This window comes from Mus caroli, chromosome 12, assembly GCF_900094665.2.
Source record: "Mus caroli chromosome 12, CAROLI_EIJ_v1.1, whole genome shotgun sequence".
Lineage (NCBI taxonomy): Eukaryota > Metazoa > Chordata > Mammalia > Rodentia > Muridae > Mus > Mus caroli.
In genome coordinates this window covers 64,321,172-64,346,562 of record NC_034581.1, presented here as the reverse complement: position 1 = coordinate 64,346,562, position 25,391 = coordinate 64,321,172, and the positions used below count along the sequence as shown (strand labels likewise).

General features: G+C 41.9%; 2 protein-coding genes and 1 pseudogene across 5 annotated transcripts in view; all 3 read left to right on the top strand.

The window, feature by feature from the left end:
• L2hgdh (L-2-hydroxyglutarate dehydrogenase) overlaps positions 1-2,670 on the top strand; it is a 32,212-nt gene extending 29,542 nt beyond the window's left edge. For 2 of the 3 annotated variants that reach the window (XM_021179472.2, XM_021179473.2), the window contains one exon: positions 632-1,175. In XM_021179472.2, the coding sequence (XP_021035131.1) occupies positions 632-827 (196 nt within the window). In that variant the 3' untranslated portion in view covers positions 828-1,175. Of the gene's footprint in view, positions 1-631 lie in introns of all 3 variants that reach the window. The other variant, XM_021179471.1, reaches the window with a different exon arrangement.
• An 8,484-nt stretch (positions 2,671-11,154) lies between these two features.
• The window catches only part of Sos2 (SOS Ras/Rho guanine nucleotide exchange factor 2), a 96,343-nt gene continuing 82,106 nt past the window's right edge, over positions 11,155-25,391 (top strand). The window contains exon 1 of one of the 2 annotated variants that reach the window (XM_029484537.1): positions 11,155-11,703. In XM_029484537.1, coding sequence (XP_029340397.1) covers positions 11,617-11,703 — 87 coding nt within the window. In that variant the 5' untranslated portion in view covers positions 11,155-11,616. The remainder of the gene's footprint in view (positions 11,704-25,391) is intronic. The other variant, XM_021179153.2, reaches the window with a different exon arrangement.
• On the top strand, positions 12,378-17,632 carry LOC110307263 (annotated as a pseudogene).

Sequence of the window (25,391 nt, the reverse complement as noted above, 5' to 3'; positions counted from 1 at the left end):
CCCTCCATGGCTTCTGCATCAGCTCCTGCTTTCTGACCTGTTTGAGTTCCAGTCCTGACTTCCTTTGGTGATGAACAGCAGTATGGAAGTGTAAGCCGAATAAACCCTTTCCTCCCCAACTTGCTTCTTGGTCATGATGTTTGTGCAGGAATAGAAATCCTGACTAAGACATTTATCAAAACATAATTTAAAAAAAATACAGCACCCTAGATGGAGTGTGCAGCTGGGACCAGCTCCTACCCGCTGATTTGTGAAAAGTCTGCTGTGGCCTCTGATTTACAGGATTGCCACTGATTGGATTCTAGAGTAAGCTTATGATCTTAAATAAAGACATCTATTCCAATTAAATGTGAATTTGCCTGCTACTTTTGGGAAGAAGAGCTATTTACAAGTAATGAGTTGCTTGGGTATCTATGTGGCACGATTTGTTACACGGTTACTGAATAGCCATTCTGCTCGAGCTAAGGCTATGGGTTGGCCAGCGTGTCCTCCACAGCCTCTTGCTAAACATGACCTAAGTGCGTTTCCACAGAACTGCATTTAGGATCAAGACTTAGTTTCCTTAAGAATGCGTTGAAAGCTTTTAGGCATCTTGGCTCAGGGGCTTATCACATTGTTTTTGCTTTTGCAGAGGTCCTGCTGGAGTACGGGCCCAGGCCCTGGACAGAGATGGAAATCTGGTAGAGGACTTTGTGTTTGATGGAGGGACTGGCGAGATTGGAGACCGCGTCCTTCATGTGAGAAATGCGCCTTCGCCTGCCGCCACTTCCTCCCTGGCAATTTCTAGAATGATAGCAGAGGAAGCACAGCAAAGGTTTAAGTTATGACTGGCGGAGGGAACTGTGCTTGCGTTACAGTCCCCACGTCAGCAACAAGGGTCTACCGGCTGCATTTTAAAATTAGAATTTAAGAAAACAATTTTAAAACCATGCCTTTAAGGCTAAAATAAACATTGACTTATTAACAGGATATAGTAGATATAATAATTTTTTAAAAATTCAGGTCCATATTCTTGTGAACAACGAAATGAAGAGTATCAGTACCTGTCCTGAAACTTGAGGTTTATTAGACTTTCCCCAACCCACCGCAGTCTGGGGAGGGCTCTTACAGAGTGTTTGGGAAGACATCATAAAAGATGGACTTGTCCCTAAATAAATGTTTGGATTTATAATATTTTTCCTTTTTCTAAATAACTGCTTATTTAGAAAATGAAAATGCTTGATTTCAAGGAAATAAATGAAATTTCACATTTCTAAGTAGCATAGAAGAAAGTCAGTCTTTTACTGCAGCCCCGCAGTGTGGCATCATCACTCCACGTGACTAGCAGTGTGCCTGTGTGCTTGCTGCCTACACTACAGTTTTCTAAGCTGAGACATGAAAGTCCCTAAAAGGGCTGATTTTATAAGTGCAGTTTAAAATCCTGACCCTGGGTGCGTCACTGTGTAATTTTATGTGTCTCACACCTCAGTCCCTTGGTCACACTGAGTTTCCCAAGATGGTGGCCAGGATTACCAGTGATTCCTATCTATTTGGGTTTTCAGAATTCCTGTAAGATTTGTGAGGACATTTCTCCATTTTTGGTTAATATCTAACTTGGAGGCATTCACTTTTGTAAACCGCGAAAGTGCCTTATATCCTTCATATTTACTTCATTAACGTGGTGAGTCGGTGCCAAGTACCATACTGTGTGTGCACGTGCGCATGTGTGGGTAGTGCCATATTGTTACTGTGTATACTATATGTGTGTGTATGTGTGTGTGTGGGTGTGAAGTACCATATTATATTACTGTGTGCATGTATGTATGTGTGTGTGTGCTCGCGTGTGTGTCTTAGCTAGTGAAGTGTGTCTTACAACTCAGAAAGTTAGAAAATAGAAATATAAGCGAAGAACTGGCAACCTGGCCATGGAAACAGGCAGCACTTAGGGAGACCCTTCGTCTGTCCTCCCGAGTGTCCTCTCAGGGTTAATCTTGGTTTTCATCGCCAACACTGTGATGGATGTATGAGAGGGGTGTGCATGTTGATAGTGAAACCTTTTCCTGCCACTTGTTTCTCTTCACTTCAGCCCTTACTGGTTACATTTATTAAGCTATCTAATCCATTAATTTAAAAGGATACACATTGTGGGCTTCAGTTGGAGAGGCAGCATATCCCAGGTAAATAGATGAGGCAGTTATTCAACCCTTGGGCTGGGCATATTGAAACACTCAGAAATCATTTACAGAAAAACCAAGCCCTAGTGGCCCTCCATAGCAGCTGATTCCAGAAGAAGCACTGCAGAGCACGTCTCTGTTCTAAGACGTCAGTGACACAAGCATCACAGTGAGATTGTGTTACTTTATGACTAAGATGAGAGTCTTTTCCTTTTAGCTGTGGTGAAAGAAGTGTGCATGTTCTGTTTCATCAGCTGTGAGACCTGTGCACATACACTAAGCTGTGAAAAAATAAAGTTACAAAATACAAAACACAAAATAGCTATCATGATAGAAGCAATCCTTACTCCATTTGGGTCTGTATTGTATATCCCAGAATAATAGTGAAAATTTGTTGAAATATGTCAGTTAATCTGTTTGTAAAATATTTGATATTTATGTCAATAGGAATTTTTGTTAAATACTGATATATAAGAATTTTTGTGTCTTTCTGAGAAAATAAAAATGTATATTAGTATTAAAATATTTTAATGTTTCTTGGTGTTATGATCATATTTTATTCCCATTAAAACCTCTACAGAGGAGCTGGAGAAATGACTTAGTGGCTGGGAGCACTGACTGCTCTTTCAAAGGACCCAAAATCAATTCACAGCACCCACATGGCAGCTCACTGTTGCAGGATATTTGATCACACTGAACCCTGAGATTGTGTTGTTCACTGAAAAAAACACAATTTTGTTATGGCTTAGCCTTAGCATACACCTTTAATCTCAAACAATGAACATAAAGTTGGTTTGTAGAAGGAAGCTTTTGTATTTGAAAGTGATATTTAATTGAGTGGCAGACAAAGTGACAAATCAGAGAAAGATCTGACAGAATGGGAAATCCCAACCATATGAGAAGAAAGAAGAAAGGGAAAACTAAGAGCACAAAGAAAAAAAAGAGGAAGGAAGGAAGGTCAGCTTGGGGAAGAGTTTAAACCAGAACAGCCAGGTTGACCAGCCAGCCAGCCAGGCAGGCAGGCAGGCAGGCAGGCAGGCAGAGATCAGAAAGAACAAGAAAGGGTGAGCTTATTCAGCGTAAGTCTTAGAGGCTGAAAACATTCTAGAATTAGGTATAGGTTAGCAGACTGAGGCAGTAAACCTCTGAGACTATATTTACCCAGGCAAATGAAAGTGACTTTTATAGCTCACAACTGTCTATAACTCATGCATGTGGTCTTCAGACAGATGCAGGCAAAACACCAATGCACATAAAATAAATAGATACTTTAAAAAAAAAAACTTGCCTAGCAGTGGTGGTACACACCTTTAATCCTTTAATCCTAGCATTCAGGAGGCAGAGAAAGTTCTTTTGGCTAGCCTGGCCTACAGAGCAAGTTCCAGGATAGTCAGGGCTACACAGAGAAACCCTGTCTTAAAAAAACAAAACAACAAAAAGTTTATTGTAACAGATATCCTTGTTAAACAACACTTTCTCTAAGATTCTAACAGTTGATCCTGGAGGGAAGTCCTTTACGCAGGAATGTAAACAACTCAGAATAGCTTAAGGAAGTTCCTGAAACTGAGTAGCAGATTTGGTGGTAAGCCCTAAAAACTGAGAGTTCATCCCCCAGGGAAGGAGGCTGAGCTGCAGGGAAGACTCTCAAGCAGTCCCAGAGCAGCTGCCTGGAAGAGGTTTAGAGCAGCTGAGTTGCTTGGAAAGGACACTTGAGTCTGCTGAGCAGCCAGCCCTCAGGCTGTCCAGTATACTCCAGGTTCCCAGCATTTGTTGTAGGCCTCGGTGGCAATGCAGCTGCCTTTGAGTTATTTCTGCTCCTGTAAGCAATCCTTCATTCGTATTCTGTCAGTGACCCCAGTAAAACTCTTTTAGTTTATCAAGTTGGACTTGATGTAGTATCCGTACTTTGGACTGTGGTGGGTTCCCTACCCCGGCTTGGTAGACCTGTGCTTTATCTCCCTGGGAGAAGTTTTCTCATACAACAACTTATAGTATGTAAACTATCAGAACTGTAGATAGAAGTCTTTGAAAACTCATCTAAAATTAGGTATAATAGTGCATGCCCGCAACAGCAGCACTCAGGAGGTCGAGGAACAGGGATTATAAATTCAAGGCTGGCCTAGGCTGTACAGTGGGATTCCTGCCTCAATATACTACAATTACTTCCGGATTTGTGGATAATACAAACTTTAGGTATGGATGTTTATATTTTGGTCTGACAGTGAAGCATCTTATATTTTAGCTTCAGAGTGCTTAGTCTGTAGGGAACTTTTAGTGTTTCATGTTATATAACCTTACCCTTTTATCCACACATAAAGTGTGTATCAAAGTCCTTCCCTTGATCCCCTAGAGGTGTGCATTGTTGGAGCAGCGCCATGACTGTTGGCAGAATTCCACGGTCCCTGAGGCAATTTGGAGATCTGCCCACAAGCCTATGGGATAATCTCAACTCCTAGAACTTTCTACAAAAGTTAGTAGTTTATTCTGCCAAACCCTGGCTTGTGGAAGTCTGTTGGGCCTGCATTGGAGGCTAGCCAATTGTAATGGTGTCTACTGTGAGGTCTTCCTGCATGAGCGAACCAGAGGTGTCTGAGTTGTTTTGAGGGCTGGCTGTGACCTCTGGAGCTCTTCTCTGGTCAGATGTTTTCTTATCTTTCTTTTCTTTTCTTTTCTTTTCTTTTCTTTTCTTTTCTTTTCTTTTCTTTTCTTTTCTTTCTTTTCTTTTCTTCTCTCTCTCTCTCTCTCTCTCTCTCTCTCTCTCTCTTTCTTTCTTTCTTTCTTTCTTTCTTTCTTTCTTTCTTTCGTTTTTGTTTTTTCCAGACAGGGTTTCTCTGTGTATCCCTGGCTGTCCTGGAACTCACTCTGTAGACCAGACTGGCCTCGAACTAAGAAATCCGCCTGCCTCTGCCTCCCAAGTGCTGGGATTAAAGGCGTGAGCCACCACCGCCCGGCTTCTTATATTTCTTATGAGTATATTTATTATCTAAAGGTAACTATTTGGGAGGAGCAATTGTGAAATCAGTTACTGGATTTTTAAAATTTTATTTTATTACTGTGTATGCATGTGTGAGTGTTCAAACCGTGTCATGCATATGGAGGTTGGAGACCTCTGTGGAGTCAGGTCTCTCTCCTTCCATTTTTACATAGTTTCCAGGGATTGAACTCAGGCTTGGCAAGCATCTGTACCCAATGAGCCATCTCATCAGACCCAGTTAGGTTGTCTAATATATAAGGTGCAGGGAAATAAAAACAATGCCTAAAGACGTTTTCAAATGGTTTGTGTCCACTGACATATTTTAGAATAGAAACAGACCCAAATGCCCGAAAGGAAGAACAGTGCCGATCCCAACCGGCTCTACCCTCTGCCATCCTTCAAGTCCTGCAAAGGGTCTTGTGCTTTGTGCTAAGTGCTACCTTCTAAACGCAGGCTCTCACATCAGAGTTAGATTAAGATTCTTCTGTTTCCTGGGTAAGATGAGGATTTTTTGCAGTTTACATGTGTTCAGAGCTCTGTAATGGTATCTGTGAGTTGCTTAGGGAGATCCCCTTTAATCAGCAAAAGATGGAGGGCAGCGGTAAGAGATGTCTTCCTTCACTCCTAGCAGAGTCAGGGGTGGATGGATCTCTGAGAGATCCAGGCAGCAGCAATGGTATAGTGAGACCCTGTCTCAAAAAACAAAACAAAACAAAACAAAACAAAACAAAACAAAACAAAACAAACCAGAACAAACCTCTTGAGTAGAAAACCTTGAATTTCAGACAAGTTTTATTTTATTTTTTTTTAACAATTATTTATTTTATGTATATGAGTACGCTGTTGCAGTGTTCAGACACACCAGAAGATGGCATCAGATCTCATTACAGATGGTTGTGAGCCACCATGTGGTTTCTGGGAATTGAACCCAGGACCTTTGGAAGAGCAGCCAATGCTCTTTAACCGCTGAGCCATCTCTCCAGCCCTGAGTTTTACTTTAAATTGTCTTTGATTATCTTTAAGATAAACTCTTTTTAACACTGGTGCCCTGGAACAGTGGTTTTTGTTTTTTGTTTTTGTTTTTTTGAGACAGGATTTCTCTGTGTATCTCTGGCTGTCCTAGTACTTGGTCTGTAGACCAGGCTAGCCTCAAACTCACAGAGATCTGCCTGCCTCTTTCTCCTATGCCCAGCTTTTCCCATGTCTTTAAAAAAATAAAAATAAAAATAATTTTGCTTGTTTGTCTACTGAGAACATAAGAGCTGTCTTTTGATATCTATATTTATTGTGCCTACTAATGAAAACATTATGCAAATTATTAATATTTGGAAGCAAACAAATGTCTTTGTTTTCTTTCCTTAATTCCTCATCATCTGGGTCCGTGTACATATATGACTGTTGCCGGCTCCCTGGTGTGGCTCTATACTGAGGAGGCGATGAGCTCATTGTTGTTCATAGCTTAACTTAATCACTGACGGGACCTGGAGAGATTTTTATTGTATTAGTATAAATAATAAAGAGCTGAAATGGTATCTTTCCTTTCTACCCTTGGTGTTGGAGTTGGTGTCTGGACAACTTATAAAAAATGATTTCTCATCATGTAGTAGTAGCCATATTTAGATGATAATAGGAGCTCAGTGTCTTCCCTAGAGCGTAGGAACATGATTTCTGGTTAAGAGCAGACTGGGGGCCGGAGAGATGGCTCACAGGTTAAGAGCACCGACTGCTCTTCCAGAGGTTCCTGAGTTCAATTCCCAGCAACCACATGGTGGTTCACAACCATCCATAATGACATCTGATGCCCTCTCCTGGTGTGTCTGAAGACAGCTACAGTGTACTTATATATTAAAAATAAATAAATAAATCTTAAAAAAAATAGAGCAGACTGTATGTAACATACTGACATGAAGATTGCTTGCTTTTCTGGTTTTTGGGGGGCGTGGGGGTAGGGGTAGAGAGCACGCAACCTATCAATCCCTTAGATTTTAATTAAAATTATACTTGCCTCCCTAAATGATTGACTAATCAAGTATGCATAAAAATGATTGAAGAACATGAGGTGATAAATTTGAAAGAGAACAGGGAAGGCCATGGGAGGGACTGGGGAAAGGGTGAAATTTATATATTTTAATTAACTAAAAAGAAAATTATAGTTGCTGTCAGGAAGACATTTTCAACATGCAGTCTCTTGTAATTTTGACAAGCTTGGACATCCAGTGAGGGTCGTAGGGCAAAAATGGTTTCTCTCTGTGCCTTCTCCAGCTTCCTTCGAACAGTTGGCTGTAAGCAGACTAAAGCTACGGGAGAGAACCATAAAAGTGAGCAACAATAACGTTTATTATTTCCCGTAGTGCTGCTTTGCTCTGCTACTGATTGACAGCGCTTGTGACTTTAAGTAAATTGAGGAAGTATGAAATAGTAAATTAGAAAAATGTCAAATAAATCCTTGAAAATGTTTTTTTCAGTGGGAGGATATTACTAGTAAAAATCTTTAACTATCTTTTCAAAATGAAAAAAAATGTACTTGGGACATCCAAGTTATTTTCCAAAAGCCATACTACATTTTTTAAAAAGGCAGATAAAATCATTAATATGAAATGAGTGCCTTCAAATTTGAACATTTTTGGGGTTTTTGTACATATACAGATACCCCTTTTATAGTATGTATTTTAATATTTCCAGTTTTAATACTTGAAGCAATGGTTTGTGTTCTGGCTGAAAATTTTGTCACTAAGAGCGACTCATTCAGTTGGGGCTGGAGGGAAGGCTTGATCCCTAGGACCCCTGTGGTAGAAGCAAAGGACAAACTCTGAGCCATTGTCCTCTGTAGATCGCTTGAACTGAGTGCAGGCCTTCACCCATAGAGAATAAAGAAATGCTTAAAAGATGACTGAATGTTGTTACTAAATGATACATTCACTAGGATGAAGACTCAAACGCTACAAAAGTTCTAAGTGAAAATCCTCTCTCTGTTCCAGCCACCTGGGTTTCATCCTTGTGGTAACAAAGAATCCCGTGCTTCCTTGTTGTTAGATAGAAAAATGCCACCTACTTAAAAAAAAAAAATACAAGTGGTATCAGTCTACGTTATACTGTGCTTTTTGGGCATATCTTGAAGAGTGTTGTACAGAAGCCGGCTTTTTTGTTTGTTTCATTTGGTTTAAAAAAACAGAACAAATCTTATGTTAGGAGACTGGAGCAGCTGCTGAGTGATCGAGGTTAGAGTACTTCCTGCGCAGGCAGAGGGCCCAGGCATGGTTCCCAGCACCAACATGGTGGTTCACAACCATCTTTAACTCCAGTTCCAGGGAATTCAAAGTCCTCTTGAGACCCCATGGACACCAGGCTAGCTCATGGTACAAATGCATGTTTGCAGGCAAGACACTCATATCCATAAAATAAAAATAAATCTTTAAAATAGATAACTGTATTACTTTATTGACTTGCCATCGTTTATTAAAACAATACTGTATTTCTAACATTAAATAAAATGGGTGTGTGTGTGCGTGTATGTGAGGTGGGGGGGATGCAATAATGCTGTAGTGGGTAACTCTGTCCCTTGTGATTTCATTCACAAGCGAGTATGTCTCCAGGACATATTTCTGGAATTTGCTATATTTATGTACCTTTGAAACTTTGAGAGATGTCATATAGTTTGCCCTTTATGACAAACATTGAAACAGCGGGTTCCTGTTTTCTCATATCTTCACTATCATAGTATATAGTTAAGCTCTCTGATCTAATAGGTGCAAAATGGTACCAGTGTAAGTTTGTATTTCTCTTAATATGAATGAAGTTTAGTGTTTATTTTTAAGAGATACATATTCCCTTTATGTGTGTGTAAGAGATAGCTTTTTCAGTCTTTTTTCCCTCATTTTCCCGCCTTGAGGCTTAATTCTACTAATTTTCAGGGAAGTTAGCTCAAAAAATGAATTGCTGTAGTTGTGTGTGTGTTTCTAGCTTGTCATTGCCTTTTAGCTTGACTTGTGGGTTTTCCCCCCAGGCATTAAAAAAACATTAGTATGTCAGTCTAGATTTTTGTGATATATAAAAGTCATCCTTTATTTGTTTGTTTGTTTTTAATTCTGAGGTCATTTGGAATCCCTTTTTTATACATGTAAACCTTTGACCTATTGGCATTTCTGCCTGAGTATGAGATATGGATTCAACAGTTTCTGTTTGTCTTTAGATGGTCACTTGTCTGGCTGAGAAAACTCTCTGGTGTCATTCTTGGACCCTTTGCACCATGTGGATCCCGTTTCTGTTTGCCTAGCCCGGAGATCACAGGGCAGATGCCTGTAGAGACTAGGCAGGTTACGTAAAAGGGGGAATGGTGCCAGATCGGGAGGACAGCCAACTGGAAATGGGTGGCACACTTCTATAAAGAGGACGGCCTCTGCACTGCCTGCTCGTTTCTTTGCATAGATGCAGTAGGCCACGTTGTTGCCAGATCTTTGTCAAGAGAAGCTGGAAATAGACAAGAAAAAAAAAAAAAAGCTATCGACTTTAAAATGGTAATACCAATTAAAAATTCTTAATACTTGGCGAAACAAATACATCTTCAGGCCAGATTAAGCTCAGGGGAGCCTTCCAATATCCTTTGCCAAGAATAAAACTTCCCACCAATGACTTTCCTATGAGAAAATACAATTGCAGTCTGATAATTTGACAGCTTCGTGTTTTATAGCTAGGGTCTAGGAACTTTAGGAAAAATAAGCTTTCTCTATAAATCAGAGTGTATTTAGTACAAGGGACTATGAACATGACCATTTATTAGAAGACAACTTTAGAACTTTTATTAGAAACAACTTTAGTGTTATTATATAGGCACACGCGTGTGCGAGGACACACACATGCCACATTTAAGATGTAGACAGGTCAGGGAACAACCTTGCGGAGCCGGTTCTTTCCTTCACGTGGGTTCCAGGGGTGGAACGCAGGTTGTCAGCCTAGCGAAGCAGGTACCTTTTCCTCGACAGCCCCAGAGGACTTTTTTTTTTTTTTAAACACTGTGGATACTTAGATTAAAAAAGAAACCAAAACCAAACAAAACAGAAACCTCTGATCTCTTTAAGTATTTAGTTGCCATTTTTACTTTATGAAGTCAAAATGGTGTTGTGTTTGGGGGAGAACAATGTTCACCCACTGATTCTGGAACTGAAATTACTACACGAGTTATCTTTTCCAGTCTGTTCTTCCGTTCCCTTCCTCACTGCTGGTGGCTGGCTGCATGACTGTTTACAGCCCGTTGGGAGCAATCTGTTCAGCGATTTTAGTGGGATGAAATTTGGGCTAGTAAAAAGTGAAGTTTCCAGAGTTCATGCCCCTTCAACTTAAAAAAGCATAGGGACAGAGGATTTTGGGGTTTTTTGATGCTATTTAGTGTGACTGTATCGCAGGATCCAGGTTCTGTAGAACCTTAAGTGGAAAGGATTTGAACATGATTAACCTAAGAACAATATCTGAAAGGTTTTGGATACTTTTATCCAAATATATATATACATAGGGACTCTAGGTGAAAGACCTCGAACTAAAGTCATCTGGCCCTTCAACGTGCGCTAAGAGCTTCCCACGACCCCACAACGTGACTTTATGAATAGCCACTATCACCTAAATATACAAAGGAGCCTCACAGAGCACACGTTAAATAAATATCCTATCAGCCCAAATGTCCTTTTCTCCTCACATCTGTGTTCTGCCTCCCAGAGCTGCAGTCACGGGCTCGGGGGTCCCCTAGGGCTGTGCCGAATCAGGATTGTCTGCCAGGACTCGGAACGCTGCCGAGTTTGTCTGGAAGAACCACCCCGCCCCGCGCACGTTCTCAGGAGAGACCGATTACCCTCCCGGCCCCGGGGCCCCGCACCAAACGCCTCGGCCCGCTCGGCGGCGCGCATGCTCCGTGCTGGTCTTCTCCCGAGACTCGGGAGAGCGAGCGCGGGGCCGAGCCGAGCCGAGCCGCCGCTGCAGGCACCGGGCGCTCGGCGGCGGCCCGCGGGGCTGGAGGGGCGGCGGCGGCCAGCGCCGTGCACGCCGGACACGCGCGCCCGCTCGGCCCCGAGGGCCCTCTGGAGGTGACTCGGGCGGACCCGGCGGTGGCGGCGGCGGCGGCGGCTGCGCGGAGGGCGGGGGAGGCGATGAGGACGCTGCGGGCCGCCGCTGTCTGCCCGCCGCGGCCGTAGCGGTAGTCGGGGCGGGGGCGAGGCCGGCGGTGCCCCGCGCTGCGCACCCAGACAAAGGAGGAGGAGCCTCGGGCCAGCGGGCCGGCGCCGCGGGGACAGCAGGACGCCTCGGGCCGCCGCGCTTCCTCGGGGCTGCGGGGCCGCCAAGCCTCGGCGAACGCCCGCCCGCCGGCGCCGCCCCCGAGAGCTCGGCCGGAGCTGCGGCCCGGGCGGGTGGCGGCGGCCCGGGCGAGGCGAGGCGAGGCGGCCGGCGCCCTGCCTGTCAGGCCACCGGCCGGGCCTCCGATGCGGAGGCGCTGCGGCCGGGACCATGCAGCAGGCGCCGCAGCCCTACGAGTTCTTCAGCGAAGAAAACAGCCCGAAATGGCGGGGACTATTGGTCCCGGCCCTGCGGAAGGTCAGTGCTGGGGCCGAGGGAGGTGCCGCGGGGCGACGGGCTGGGGGGCCGGGCCCGGAGCTCGCACAACTTGTAACGGGGAGAGCGAGGAGAGCGGGGAGCACGGCTCGCGCCCGCCCCGCGTGCCGCGGCCGAGCCTTCTCTGGCCGGGCTCCGGGCGCTCCTAATTGCCTGTTGCATCCCGAAGGACGTTTTCTCAACTTTCTTTTTTGGCCTGGTCCCGGAAGGAAGGTTTTGTTATGATCATAAAACTGGATTTCATCTTACAGTCATTTCGTCAGGCAACTTCCGCCGTTGACCAATGCGTTGTCCACAGACTGGATTCTGGCAATACAGAGTCCCACTGGTTTTTTTCGTTTCTAAAACAAATGCACAATTTTGGACCGAGAGGCTACTTTGAATTAAGTTCTTGGGGCTGGGGGTGCTCGCCTCGGGCGGCTTGCTTGCTACGCTCGCCCATTCGCCTTTTTTCGCTAATATGGATGTGTGTTTCCCATGTGTGAAGTGTCAGTGAGTCATAGTATTCGTTCTCAGCTCTTGGGGTGAATCTTAAAGCGCCTCCCCACTTCCTGCAGAAGTCTTACCTGAATACAAAGATTGCCTCACAAAATGTGGTCAGTTTCTTCACAGCGACGAGGACTTGCAATAACCACTTTTAAGGGACAGTTGCGGGGATGGGTAGGGGGGAGGTGGCTCATTGCTAATCAATCTTTGGAGATGAGATACATTGCTAGGGTGCGTGTCTCCGACTGGTTGGTGCTAGTCTTATATGAAGTTAGGTAATTATGCGATTCTCTTTGTTGCTGTTAAATTCTTTTTGTAAGATAGACTTGTAGATTTGAAGACAACATGGGCTCAAGGTTAATAGTGATCATGCTTCTTGAACATGGGCGTCTTCCTGTAACTTTTTTCCTTTTCTGTAAAATAAACAAGAATTTGTTTGTTTGTTTGTTTGTTTGTTTATTATCTTTTAATCCTGGGCCAGCAAGAGACTCATTAGGGAAGGTGATTTGCGGTCCAACAACACAAGCTTGATGGCTTGAATTTCATTCCTGGAATCCACATAAAGGTGATAGGGGAGAGCTGACTCCACAAAGCTGTCCTGGCCTTCATGCAGGACCCTCACCACACACACACACACACACACACACCACTAACACATATATCACACACACACACTTTAGTAAGAAACCTCCACTAGGTAAAATACCACAATTGAGGGAGACTGCAAGATGTAAGGAGTAAAAGTACCTTTTGAGCAAAGCCAGATAACCTGAGCTCATGTGCAGAACCCAGGGAGGAGGAGAGAACCGACTCCCTACACACACTCGAACACACCCACAGACAGACAGACAGACAGACAGACAGACATGCTCACACTAACAGCAACAACTGCACTTGAAAAATAATTCATCATACATGTCTAGGAGTGGAAAGACAAGTCCACTTTAATGGTTAAAAACATTTCCTTGTATTCTTCAGGATTTCAAATTTTCCATTGTCATAATTCTCATAAGGAGGTGTGCCCCCTGGGGGCACACACCAAATCATGTCATTTAAAAGAACTCTGTGGAAATGGAAAGCACATGGAATAGTGATAATTCTGTTTTGAATCAAAAGCAAAGGGGAAATACCTGGATAGTAATTAACCCTTCTACCTCCCTGAATGGCAATGGGTGTATCAGCTTGACCCTTGTTGGCATGTGATGCAAGTATATACACATTTGTAATTTTAATAGCAAAAGGTGGCTTAGACTCTACATAATCCTTGATGCATAAATACAAATTTAATTTTTCAGAGTAGATCAGAAATAAAACCAGAACTAATATCCATTCCCTATCTCTTGCTTTGGTCCTGGAACTGTGCATTTATGTGTTGTGCTTGTAGATAATATATTACTTCATAGTAATGGAATGTTTTGCATATTAAAAAAAACACATCCACAGGAATGTCATCTTCTGTGGTGGATGTTAAAAGCAGCTAAAATTTATTAACTTAGCATTATAGAATTGAAGTTCATGCCATGGACAACATTTATGTTTTTAGAAAAAAATTAGTTGATAATAATTCATATTTTATGTGGTGTGATGTAATTTAGCTTTGTGTATTCCTTTACCATCTGTTGAACATAGCTTAGGTGCTTGACACCGTACCAGGCCCTAAGAATACAAAGGTGGATTTTCACTTTTATCTACTTGGTTCCTTTAGACAAGGATCCTTTTTGTAGCCCTGGCTGTTCCAGAACTCAGCTTCTGGTTTGGTTTTTCAAGACAGGGTTTCTCTGTGTAGCCCTGACTGTCCGGGAACTGACTCTGTAGACCATGCTGGTCTAGAACTCAACAGAGATCCTCCTGCCACTGCCTCCAGAGTACTGGGACTAAAGGGCTTCGTCACCACCACCATGCTGGTTTGGCTTATGTAAATGAGCAAAGTTGACTTTATTTTTCTGTAAGATGTATCTGCCTCCCTGTGAGTGAGTGTGTATGTGTGAGGGGGTGGTGGGCAGAGCAGTTGGCTCAGTTAGAATAGTCTACTTATACATTTTGGTGAGGTCACCAAGACATTTCAGAAAGGTAAATTCATGACTTCACTTCATTCAAAATGTAAATGAACACATGTCAGTGATTTAAACTTTATTTTTGAGAGAGGGACACATATAGCCCAGGCTAGCCTCAAAATTGTCACATAGTAGAGGGTGACCTTGAACTTCTGATCCTTCTGTCTCAACCACCCAAGATAGAGTCCTGGGCTTCCTGCACTCCACCCATTGAGTTATATATCTCTAGCCTTCAGGTTTTTATTTAATGGAAGATCTAGAAGGTGTCCAGTTCACTCATATGACCATTTAGGTATTTATAGGATACTTAATGAAGAGACAGTAAAGCTATTGGGTTAGGTATAGAATTCTAAATAAGAACATGAGTAAGCTTTGGCTATCCTTTCCACTAGATACAAATTATTGGCATTTTAACCAGCCAGAATTCTATAAATTCATCTTATAGACTTGGTAAATAAATTAGTTAATAGAACGTAATCAAAAGTTTAAACTAAGGACCACACTGAAAAGTGTCTACTATTTTGTTTTTGCTTATTTTCAAGTGTTGGGTAATTTTCTTAAATTAAATGAACACAGAGTGTGCATGTGTTTGTGTGAGTTTAGCAAAATTACTAGTGTCAACTTGAAAATGAAAGGCTTGTTCATTTCTGCAGCACTTACAGTAAAATTGGAACAATATATAAAATGAGTGAGTTTAATTTGATTTAATGGAAGTTGTTTTAAAAACTAAAACAAAACAAAATGCTGAGTGTGGTGGCACACTTTAATCCCAGGACCTGGGAGGCAGCAGCAGGCAGATCTCTTTGGATTTGAGACCAGCCTGGTCTGGTCTACATAGCAAGTTCCAGGCCAGCTAGAGTTACATAATGAGACACTGTCATAAACAAACAAACAGTGAGAGGGGGAAGAGGAGGAGGAGGAGCCCCTATGGTGGAAGGAGAAAACCAACTCCTACAAGGTGTCCTGGGAACATGGCGCGCACGCGCGCTTGCGCACACACACACACACACACAAATAAATAATTATAAGTTAAATATAGTGTTAATTTCTAGTTTTCTTTAATAAAAATATCAAGTATTCATTTTATTACGTAAAACACAGGTTCAAAAATGCATTTCTGAGAAGTAATTTTGGAAGTAGAAATGAATTTTTGTTTGCTTTTTAGTTAAAAAAGAAAAGGTTTTATTTATTTATTTATTTATTTTGGTGCTGCTGATTGGCCGGTGTGCAGGCTGAGTCTGTGCCCTACCACTGATGAGCATGCCCAGCCTTTTCTTTACCTTTAAAAAGAAAGCTTCACCTAGTGCATGCATCTAAGAATGTACAGAGTTAGAAGCAGGGTGAAGTGACACTGCTAATGGATAATATATGGATTGTTAACATTACTGCTAAATTATGTATCATCCCTAAAAGAGCCAGGAACTTTATAAATGCCTTTACCACTACTCTCTAAGAACAGTGCAGCTCTCATATTACGTGGAGCAACAGAATAGCATGCACTTGTAAATGCAGCACACTGCCTTTGTGTTTAAATGCTCTGGGACCTTTGTGCATGTGCTGTTTGATATTTTCCTGAGATAAATCAACACTTTTCATATAAAAATTTGCTTTTAGATCAGTTAATCAGGGTTTTGAGTCTCCCATGTTATTATTACTATTATTGATAGCTTTTTTTGTATGGTTTTTTTATCAGGCTAGACTTGGAAAAGAAAACTGTCTTATCGATATTTTTAAACATAACAGAGAGCTCCTGGGTATAATTTGATTTGGGTGAAATATTGACCTCCGACTCTGTGACAGTTTGATCTTAATGATGTGAGAAAATGTCTGGGTTAATTAATAGAGTATGGTAAGGTAAAAGAAGGTTAAGAAATGCATTTGTAGATTCTGAAAGCTCCAGATGTTTTGCTTCATAACACTGCTTCTTGGTGTTCATTTTAGAAGATACATTGTATCTTCTCTCTCTCTCTCTCTCAAGATTTATTTGTTTTTTATGTATATGAGTGCACTGCAGCTGCCTTCAGACACCCCAGAAGAGGGCATCAGATTCCATTACAGATGGTTGTGAGCCACCATGTGGTTGCTAGGATTTGAACTCAGGACCTCTGGAAGAGCAGTCAGTGCTCTTAACCACTGAGCCATCTCTCCAACCTGGATCTTTTCTCTCCAGAAGATTTGTAGGGTGATTTGAGAAAAGAAAGTTGGTGTCACTGATATATAATCAAGTCAAAAAGGCATCTTTGAGGAAGCTAAGTTCTGGAGATTATAGGTAACAGTGTTACTGAGTGCCTCTTATGTGTCAGCAGTAGTGTGGATATTGAAGCTCTAGGAAGGGTCCTGCTGTCATAAAGCTTGCGTTCTAAGTAACTGTGGTAGGGCAGTCTGAGAGGCAAATTAGCAAGCAGTTCTCTGAAAGATCATACGAATTAACAAAATACAGCAGAAGAGAAGACTCGCAGTGAAGGAAAAAGGTAAACAGTGGCTTGTCTTCTGAGCCAGGAGAAGGAGATCAGATGCAGATTATATGTAGATCAAGTTAAGGTTTTCACCAGAGAATAGGAAGTCCTGGAGGGTCATCATTCTTGTAGCAAGGCAATTAGATTAACCTGGACATACCTGGGTTTGGGAAAGATTACACTTGCAGGTGAAGTCCAGTAATGAGATATGCAGGAGGCGTGAGGTGATGCCAAGGTGAGGTGATGCCAAGGATGGAGGCAGGGCTGGACTGCAGCCCCAGCATTTCCAGAACCACGGCCTCTAGGCCTGCCAACCATTGCGCTGTCGATGGCCTTGAAAGGGCTGAAGGAGGAGGACAAAGAGCCCCTCATCCAGCTCTCCATCAAGGCGGGCAGATGGAGAAAGCATAGGAAACCACCCCCTTTCACAGGGGTGCTTCATGATTCTTAGGCTCAAAGGAGCCATCTTTAGTGTCACAACCACTGGATTCAAAAGGAAACCTGTGAACCTGCAGAACTTGACTCCAGGAATCCACACACCATTTATAACTTTCAACAGTGAGGTCAAAACAGATGTAAATAAGATTGAGGAGTCTCTTGAACAAGTCTTATCCAGCCTACCCCACCAAGTACTTAAATCTTTCACCAAAACCCCCAGAGTCAAACATGGCTGGAACATCTTGTCAGTTTCTCTGCTTATATCAAGACCTCAAGGCCAGAGGCCTTGATGAACCACTGGAGAGGGGGCTCCTAAAAATGCTGCAGGCACTAGAAGAGGAGCTGAGTTCCCCCCTCTCTCATGAAGTTGGTGAGAATAGCAAGGAGGACATGGAGCTTTCCATATGTAGATTTCTGGACGGCAATGAGATGATATTAGTGGACTGCCTGGCACCTGCAGCCAAGCACATTGCCTAGGTGGTGGCCAGCAAATCCCACCACTTTGATATTCTAAAGGACTGACGGCATCTGGAGATCCTGAGGAACATACGAGGGCGTTCCTCGTAGGAATGAGTTCACCGGCCCACTGTTAAGGAGGTGGGGATAGAATACGGCCATGTCACCAAGAAGACTTAGAAATTAAACTACTTTTGAGAGAGACGCCATCAGTTCCCTTAAGAAAATGCTTTCCTAACCGACTGCTCTCCCTCCTCTAAAGTAGAAGTGTATTTTGTGTGAACATGCAGTCACTCAAGACTTGGTTTAAGAATAAGCAAAGTATACTAACCTCCAGTACACACCCCTAAGCAGCAGCATTCTAAAACCCTTTATCTGGCCACCCTGCCCCTCCTCTCCTCAATTCGGAGACGTTCTGCATAAGCTCCTCCTCACATGAGAGGCAGTGTGCCCCAGCTATCACAACCACTCACTGTGTGTAGGTGGCAGAACCTGAGGTGCAGTGTTAAACATTCGAATTTTAGCCATGGCCTGCGTGCACCCCCACGCCGATGTATAACATCGTCCAAGGAATATTTGTTCATTCAGGGAGAGCTGTGATACTGAGTAAGGACTATGGGAGAACTGCTACTGTGTTGGGCGCACTGTTTCAGTTCAGTGGGTCCCAGAAGGTGGTGAAGGGTGTTGCTATCTGAGAAGACTACAGTCCGCAGAGACTGTTGGTGTTTTGATAGATACTTAATTTTGCCTAAAACATGGGTCTTTCTTATACATTGTAACATCCAATACTATCTAGAAACTGAAAGACTCGGGGCTGGGAAGGTGGGTGGGTTCTCGGTAATTGGATGTATGAGTTTTCATCCAGGCTATTCATACATTTGTAACAGAGTTACAGCCTTCGTTGTGACAGACTTTCTCTTCTCTCTTTCCCTCCCCCTCTTTTTTTTTTTTTTTTTTTTTTTCCTGTGGTGCTTGGGAATCTCGACTTTGTGCAGTTCTGACAAGGTTCTCTGTCCCTAGGGCAGTACCAAGCCCCGCCTTGCTCAGCGTAATTCTTTTTCTGAGTGGTAACGGTGTATCTTTCTGCCTTTGAGCAGCACTACAGAAGCTGACGGAAAGCTTGTAGCAGCCCAGTGACTAGAATGTAAAACCTACTACAGAAATTAACCTGGGGGATGCCTCATGACCTCATTAAACTGTCAAGTATACTTTAAAAAAAAAAAAAAAAAAGAATGAATTCAGAAACTGATGGAGAGCCTGTGGTTTTTAAATTTTTAACATGGAGCCTGTTCTGGACTTCCTAAAGCTGCTGACTAGAACAATAGAAGCCATGGGAATGGTTTGGAATTATTCCAAAGTAATAATGACCCAAACTGACCCAAGGGCTTCAGCCAGACTGCTTGAGCATTAGAAATGCACTTTAACTTAGTGCATTTAGCTCCCTGTCAGCCATGATTTAGTAACCTTTTTCTGTTATCAGTTTAATTTTAGTATGGTATATTTGGAGCAATAATATTCCATTAAAATGTTTTATGCTGAGTATCTAAAGCATTACCTGTGTAACCACTTGACGTAAATCAAATATATGTCTATTATATTAATCATGGCCTTTCTTTTAAGGGTTTTGAAGTTTGATTATATCCTACGTTAGGCTGCATACTTGACTAAGGGAGGAATTTTAATGGAACTAATGGATTTAGAATTATTTCATATAGCCATGTTAAAAAATTAACAAACAAAACTTCTTTTCATAAAAATATGTGATAATTAGTAGAAAGATTTTTGAAATGTATGATGTGCTACATGGTCCAAATTCACAAATGAATGCTTAGAGGTGGAGCAACATGTGAAAATAACATGTAGACAGTCCTAGCTGTCAAGCCTTCTTTATTCATCCATCCTCCCTCCTTCCCTCCCTCCCTCCTTCCCTCAACCCTCTCTTCCCCCTGTTTCTCTCTTTTTTTTTGGTTTTTCAAGACAGGGTTTCTCTGTGTAGACCTGGCTGTCCTGGACCTCACTTTGTAGACCAGGCTGGCCTCGAACTCAGAAATCCTCCTGCCTCTGCCTCCTGAGTGCTGGGACTAAAGGCCTGCACCACCACACCCGGCTCCTCTGTTTCTTTCTCAATAGACTGCTATGTATCCCCGGCCCATATAGAAGTCTTTATTCTCTTTATTAGATCATTTGTCACTTTGTAAATCCTAGCACACCTCTTAACAAAGCACTTTTTAATTCTTTTGCAGTTGATCCATTAGCAGTCTTTGGTGGTTGGTCTCTTTTGCCTTACATATCATTTAAAACAAAACAAAACAAACAAACAAACAAAAAACCTTTTATCTTTCAAAACTTGAAACATTCCTGGCTTGTTTTCTCTGTCTCATCTTCTCTCTGTCTCTTTCTGCCTCTCTCTTCTACAGTCTTCTGTCTTGATTTCTTTCTTAAACCTTGTGACAATTCTTAAAAACCCAATAGTGATTCTCTCCTGTGGCTTATATCAGGCTCCAATCTAATCTCTCTTGAGTTTTCACGACTCTTCCTCTTAAATTGGGAATTTCTCCAAGAAAATTTACACATTTTATGTTGATGTATAATATTTTTCATGTTAAAATCAAGTAGTTACAGAGGGTATAATTTTGTATTATAAATACTGATGGTGTTAAAGTAAAATTGTTCAGTCAGTTAAAAAAGACTCTAATGGAGGTGATGGAGAGATGGCTCACTCATTCAAAAACAAACAAAAACCCCAAACAAACAAAACATTGGTTGTTCTTGCAAAGGACCCCAGTTGACTTCTTAGCACTCACATTGTGGCTCACAGCCTTGAGTAACTCCAGTTCCAAGAGATCTGAAGCCCTCTTCTGACATCTGTGGGCACCAGGCATGCATGAGGTGCACATACATATGTGCAGGCAAAACATAAGATAAATATGTTTTTGTTTGTTTGTTTTTTTGTTTTTTCGAGACAGGGTTTCTCTGTAAAGCCCTGGCTGTCCTGGAACTCCCCTTGTAAACCAGGCTGGCCTTGAACTCAGAAATCTGCCTGCCTCTGCCTCCCAAGTGCTAGGATTAAAGGCATGTGCCAACACGCCTGGCGATAAATGTATTTTTTAAAGCCTTTTAAAGTATCCAATGGAATGTAAATGCCAAAGTAATTTGCTATGCACTGTGATTCTTTTAAAATGAAGGTGGCAAAGTAAGTCTTTAACAGTTGGAAACTTCGTGGCAGCCTTTTCTCTGTGAGCTCTGTATCCTGCGTGTACATAATTATGTTTTCATGTAATATTTTTATGTTTGAAAGACCTTGGTTGCTTCTTATACTTGTTTGTAATAGAAAAAACTATATATATTGAATTAATTTTTTCACCTATCAGCATAAAGCTCTAACATTTATTTTGAGCCAATATGGTGGTGTTTATTTGTTTCTTATTTATTTAATATGTGTTTTATCTGGTGCTCAGGGAGGTGAAGGAGGGATTAGATTCCCCAGGATTGATGCTACAGACAGTGAACCATCACGTGGGTGCTGGGAATTGAACTCTGGTCCTTTAGAAGAGCATCAGTGCTCTTAACTGCTGAGTCATTTCTCCAGTCCCTTGATGGGACATACTTGTAATTCCAGCAGTTAAAGTCTAAGGTTGGAAGATTGTCACAAATTCAAGGTCAGTGCATAGTAAGTACAAAACCAGCAAGGGCTACATATGAAGACCCTGCCTCCAATAAAATAAAATTCACTTTTCTTTTATATAGATGCTAACTTCCAAAAGTTAATATAAGTGAACAAAAGCAACTAAACCCAACCTTTGTTTGTTTGTTTGGTTTTTCCAGACAGGGTTTCTCTGTATAGCCCTGGCTGTCCTGGAACTCACTTTGTAGACCAGGCTGGCCTTGAACTCAGAAATCCACCTGCCTCTGCCTCCCGAGTGCTGGGACTAAAGGCGTGTGCCACCACGCCCGGCTTAAACCCAACCTTTTAACTTTTTAAAAATTATATGCAAAATTCTATAGCTTTTTTCTAACTATTCAGTGAATCTAATATCAAGTTGCTTTTAATCGTTAGCTACTCATTTAGGACTTTGGTTCTGTTTTAAGCAAAGATCATTTTACTTGGAAAATGTCATCGGATTTCAAGAGTCGTTGCCTTTTCATTTTCTAGCTTTTCCAGTCTTTACTAAACAGTCCATGACTATGATTACTATCCTGTCAAAGTTTTCTACTTAGAAGTTCTTTGTTTAATATATTCAAGAAAGAACAAGTCAATCAAAACTTTTAAGTGTGCCTTAGTTAAGGTAATATTTATTGATAAAATGCATTTTTTCCTACCATGCTCTTTTAAAAATAGTATTTGTTTTAGTAAGCTCAAATCAAACTTAAATTTCTGTTTTTGAGTCCAAATCAATTCACAGTGAGTACCTAACAAGAGGTACTTAAATAATCTGTTTCTAGGTAGTAGGTATCAAAGTCTTGTTCCTTAGAGTCTAGCCATTCATGATACATTTATGAATAGTCACCTCCTCTGGAGTGTAACAGTGAGACAGTGATCATCACCCGCCACATGACCCTTTTGAGACAGAGTTTTGTTGTGGCCAGTCTTTGCCTCAGCCTCCTGAATGCTGAGGGTTAGAGGTGTGCCTGCCACTGTGCCTGATCGCGTGCTGGTTCTTCTCTGTCTGTTGCCCCTTGATGATTTAGGGGGACTACCCTGAAACCAGTATAAGCACTTTATAAATATTTTGCAATTTTCTAATCAATACAGTGTATTTGTTTCATACTAAACATCATCTTTTAGCAAGAAAATGCTAAATTTGAATAAAAAAGACAAAATGAACTGGGTCGATTAACATTTACTTTAAAATTTTCTCTACGGGAGAAGATACCACATGTGAACTTAAACACTTTTACAGGCTAGGTCTTTCATTCCCATTTGTACAACTACCAAGCCAGGAATTCCTGGGGCCTGGGCTCCAGCAGTTCAGACTCCTTTCTGTTCTCATAGAGTGCTTCCCTGGATGGAACAGGCTGGAGCCTCTGTGGAACCAACCCTGTAGTTCCTTCCTCAGGTACCTTCCCTTTGGTCTTGTTTCTTTCCTGATCTTTTCCTTCTTCCATTACAGGAAGCCATCTTGACTCCTTCAGGAATTGTTAATACAGCAAGAAAGCAATTCTCTGAGCAGGGTACAAAATATGGCAAAGGCGGAGCTAGAGAGATGACTTAGTTCTCAGCACCCAGCGTGGGGCAGCTCTCAACCATCTCTTAACTCTAGCTCCAGAAATCCAGTGTCCTCTTTTAACCTTCGTAGTTTCCTCCTGCCTTCAGGTGACATACAAAAACAAACCACAAACCAAACATGAAAAAGGTGACTAACATCACTGATCAGCTGACCCCGAGTTAATCAGAGGGGAGGTCACCTTGGGTGAGCACAACCTGTGAGGAGGGTGAGAATATGAGACGGAGCAACAGGGTGGCTAGGGGTTAGCTGCATACATAGAGGACTGCTTGCTTCACTTGCACATGGCCTTGGGTTCAATGCCAGAACTACAAATAGACAAAGAGTGGTCCATGTAGTAGGTTAGTTTAGGTACTATGATGATGGATATGAGTGGTGGGTGTTTAGCCTAGAAATTACTAAATTTTGATTAAATGAAACATCTAATAATTGTAGTCGTTTGGTGTGTGTTCGGTGTTTGTGGTATAGACATGTGAATGCCAGTGCATGCATCCATGCAGAGACAGAGAAGGATGTTGGATATCCTTCTCAACCACTCTCCACCTTCTTCCCTTGAGACCCAGGGTCTCTACTGAGTGTGAGGCTTTGCTGACAGCCTCCTGGGATTCTCCCGTGGCTTTCCACATGGTTCTGGGGTTACAGGTGTATCCAGCCATATCCATCTAATCTAGGGATTAGAACTCAGGTATTCATTATTGAACAGCAAGTGTTCTTACCCACTGAAAGAGAACCCATGGTCCCAACCCAATACTTTAAAAAATGTTTTCTCTTAAATTTTTTTATTAGCTCTTTGGTGTTCATTGTAGTTTATTTACTAGTGAGATTGTGAAATTAATACAAAAATATGTAGAATTTTTGAAGAGGAAAAGACCTTTTACTTTGTCTTTTTCTAAAATACCTATAGTTTTGATTTAAGGTTTTGTTTTGTTTTGTTTAGTTTTTCCAGACAGGGTTTCTCTGTTTAGCCTTAACTGTCCTGGAAGTCACTCTGTAGACCAGGCTGGCCTTGAACTCTGAAATCCACCTGCCTCTGCCTCCCAAGTCTTTCTCACATATTTGATTACTTTATGGTAAACCCTCTCCTATTATAAAATAAAATAGAATCAGATTACTAGCCTCTACTTACTTTTATTTTAAATAAATCAGTACATTTAGAGTCAAGAAGGTACCTGATTAAGAGATAGACTTTAAGAAGAGGCTGTTAATAGACAGAGGGAATAGGACATGAGTAGAAATCCTTCTGTGGATGCTGTTATAGAGGAGCAGTTCTCCCCTCCTCTTCTACTCTTTCCCCATCTCTCCTCCCCTCACATTACAGATAATGCAATGAAACCAAATTTTTATAAAGTTCTTAATCACCCCCTCCCCCATCTCCAAATAATTTCAGTGGGATTATGAATGCTCTGGACCTATTTAGCAAGTGTTTGGAGTTCTGTATGGAAAGAACTATGGCTTTAATAGCATCGCATAGCATGGCATGAGTTACCTGTATGTTAGGAATAAAAGCGGTTTTCGACTGTCTACCCTGACCAGAAGAATGTTCCCCAAATATTACATTCTTTAACAGCTTTGTTGATTGCATAAATGATGTATAAAAAGCTGCAGATATCTAAAGTATATAGTTTGGTAAGTTCTTCTAATCTGTATATATCAGTGAAACCAGAACTTGGTGAACAAGAGTTAAGAATGATGACACAGACATACAGTCCAGCATTTAGGCTTCAAAAGCAGGAGAATTATAGTTCAAGACTAGCCTGGGCTACAAAACTAGTTCTAGACTAGCCTGGGCTAGAAGGGAGTCCTTATCAAAGAAAAAAAATAAAACAGTGTACTGTGTCTTTTAGATGCAAAATTTCCTTCTGGCTGTACTCCCCTCCCCTCCCCTCCCCTCCCCTCCCCTCCCCTCGCCGCTGCCCATCCTCAAGCAGGCCCTGATCTGCCCTCCCTGTAGACTTCATTTCTAGAGTTTTATGCTAATGGAATCTTGCGATAGATACTGCTTTTGGAGGAGTAAGTTGACTTTCTTCACTTGGTGCGGTTATTTTAAGAGTTATTCATGTTGTTGAAATGTCAATAGTTTCTTACATGTCAATGTTCAGTAGCATTCTAGTGTGCAGATGGACTATAGTACTTTTAGATTTTAAGGTCTACAAGTATTTTGTGTACAGGTTGTGAATAATTAGCAAAGAATAATTGGATCAGTTAGCTTCCAAGAAACTGCCAACAACTCAAGATGTAGTGGCCTATAATCCTGGCTGCTCAGGATGCCAAGCTAGAAAGGCCATAGATTCAAGGTCTGGTTGGGAACCAGGCCAGTCTGGGTACCTTAATGAGACTGTCTCAAAAGAAAAAATACAAAAAGTGGGGTCTTGAGTTCAATTCCCAGCACCCACATGGTGTACAACCATCTGTAATGGGATCCAATGCCCTCTTCTGGTCTGTCTGTCTTTTTTTTTTTTTTTTTTTTTTCCGAGACAGGGTTTCTATGTGTAGCCCTGGCTGTCCTGGAACTCACTTTGTAGACCAGGTTGTCCTCGAACTCAGAAATCTGCCTG